This window comes from Oratosquilla oratoria, chromosome 40 (genome assembly GCF_046742065.1).
Source record: "Oratosquilla oratoria isolate Oo_2021 chromosome 40, ASM4674206v1, whole genome shotgun sequence".
In the NCBI taxonomy this organism is placed as follows: domain Eukaryota; kingdom Metazoa; phylum Arthropoda; class Malacostraca; order Stomatopoda; family Squillidae; genus Oratosquilla; species Oratosquilla oratoria.
The window spans coordinates 21,905,290-21,907,789 of record NC_134816.1 but is presented as its reverse complement, the minus strand read 5'-3'; the positions used below and the strand labels follow the sequence as shown (position 1 = coordinate 21,907,789).

General features: G+C 41.5%; 1 protein-coding gene across 1 annotated transcript in view; it reads right to left on the bottom strand.

Annotated features, from left to right (window-relative positions):
* The window catches only part of LOC143020575 (uncharacterized), a 3,349-nt gene extending 1,228 nt beyond the window's left edge, over window positions 1-2,121 (bottom strand). The window contains exons 1-2 of the mRNA XM_076177012.1: window positions 2,083-2,121; window positions 540-761 (exon numbers count right to left, since the gene is read on the bottom strand). Of these exons, the coding sequence (XP_076033127.1) occupies window positions 540-761; window positions 2,083-2,094 (234 nt within the window). The 5' untranslated portion in view covers window positions 2,095-2,121. The remainder of the gene's footprint in view (window positions 1-539; window positions 762-2,082) is intronic.
* Between the last annotated feature and the right edge of the window lie 379 nt (window positions 2,122-2,500).

Genomic DNA, 2,500 nt, shown 5'->3' with positions numbered 1-2,500 from the left:
ACCGTGGTCATTTGTGTGATCGAGTGAGAGAACACACAGTGATCGTTGTTGTGATCGAGTGAAAGAACGCACTGCTACATCACTTTTCGAATCCCAGCAATTAAGTGATAAATGATTACATTTTTCTCGTCACACAAAGACGAATACATTCCTGAATTAAATATATATATATATATATATATATATATATATATATATATATATATATATATATATATTTATATATACATATATATATATATTTATATATATATATATATATATATATATATATATATTTATACGTGAAGAAACGTTAGCTTTATGAATTTATAACACTTCCAAATCTGTGACTAAGGAGGACCCATCGGTAACATGACGATATATATATATTTTTTTTTTTTTGGGTGGGGGGGTTAGAAAAGTTGACAGATTAACAAACCAAAAAGTCACGGATATATCAACTAACACTGTTCCTTCACCGGGGATAACAGGCTTAACTGGGTAACAAGCTAAACGAAAACTTGTGTTGCCTAGGAAGCTGTGCTTCGTGTATTTACCTGATGGTGTACTGGGACGTGGTGATGGACGTGGGCGGGAGCCTGGACGCGGTTCAGAGCAGCAAGATGGGCGTGGGCAGCGTTACCAAAGAAGGCCCATGCAGGCTGGTGGAACTGGACGGGACCAGAAGGACCCACGATCCCAGAGGGCCCAATCGACCCTGAGGGACCAACCAGACCCGTGGGGACACCCAGGCTGACGCCTACGAGGCAGAGGATCACCTGTGGGAAGGAAAGAGGGAAGTTTCAGTGACGGAGACACGATTAGGGTCATTGAGTGGCGGACTCAGTTTCGTCCTCGTCCGAGGACGATCCGTGACAGGTGACTACCGCTGGTCCGGACTCAGAGTCTATTCTGCCTTGTTCTTGTTGACTTCTTGCGGTTTTGTTCAGTTCAGAAAGGAGGGCTCTGCACAGAACGGGGCTGGATCCATGGAAGCCCCGTTTAGGGCAGAGTCTCCTTTCGGCATCACCCTAACCCTCCCTCCCTCTTAGCCGAATAGAATCGCCCGTTTCTACCAAGAGTAAACTCTGTAGTGTAGGCCATAGATCCGAAGGCGTCGGGTTCTTTTAACCAATACGAGTGAACCTGGTTTGTCTAAACAAAAATTAATACGATTTTATTCAGTCGAAGCCCGCACATCCGACCGCTCTCTTCCTCTGACTAAAGAAGTCGAAGAAGCTTGAAAAACCTTACGATCAATCTTATCAATTAAATTTTAGTTATCATCAGAGGATTCTAGTCAGCTAAATGGACCTCTCCTCCTCTTCCTCGTCACTCAGAGGTCACGCTCGAGCTAGAGTAGAAACCGGAGGAATTACACTTTCCAGATGTTATATTAAGTTTACTCGTTCGCTGACTCGCCTTCATAGGACCGAAACATGATGTGTCGGGCGGTACCACGTCATACAAAAGACGAGCTTATTCAATCTAAGATCAAATGTCGTGGTGAAATGTCTCGATCCTGTGCTCAGTAAATGATAATAAAATCGTTCGCCATTTGACACAAAGGTATCTATACTATGAGGCACATGTCTAAAGAAGGTTAAAGAAGTATTATGAAAGAAAATATAAGTTTCAGGTTAGTTTTCTAAATCTTCGAGCCACGATGTTACGCAAATAGATAATAGAGAAATTAACACGTGATTTTGTCTTACTGAATTACGCAAACTTATCAGTGAAAAGGTTTATGCATTATCAATACTGTACATCAATCGAAATTTCGGGAAGACTACTGACGTTAACATGTGATTTTTGTATTACTGAAATACGCAAACTTATCGATGGAAAGATTTACGCGTTATCAATTGTACATCAATCGAAATTTTGGGAAGACTATATTGATGTTATAGCAAATATCTTACTGGCTCAATCACGATTCCCAAAACGAATCTTGGAGCTATATGTCAGCTATATACTAATGTTATAGGAAATATCTTTCTGGCTTTATCACGATTCCCAAAACGAATCTTGGAGCTATATGTCAGCTACACGTCTTCTATATCTTCTTCACAACGTAGACAAAAGTCGTCCTCTACTCACCAAAACCTTCATGATCGTTGAGCTTGGAAGAGCGAGCTGAATCTGCTGAATCCAGACCCAGCCCTCGTATATATACGTCCACCCGCGATGACGTCACGGGAGCCGTCGACCAATCATCTTCTTTCTTTTTGCAACTCCTGCCTCAACGCCAGGGCGGGAGACGGCCAGGAGCGTCCTTCGTTTTTTTTTTTTTTTTTTTTTTTTTTCTCCGACGAGGAGGTCGGTGTAGAGTCTCTGTCTAGAGGATCCTGCCGACCAGAAGGAACCGCGTTTCTGGTAGCAGCAACTCTTAATGGGGAACACCTGGTAGACGAAAAAAATTATATTCATTAAACAGTAAATTCAACAATAGTGCGTTCAAGTTAAATGCAGTAATGGTATATTTGCAGAAATGTGCGTACACAGATATATATGTATA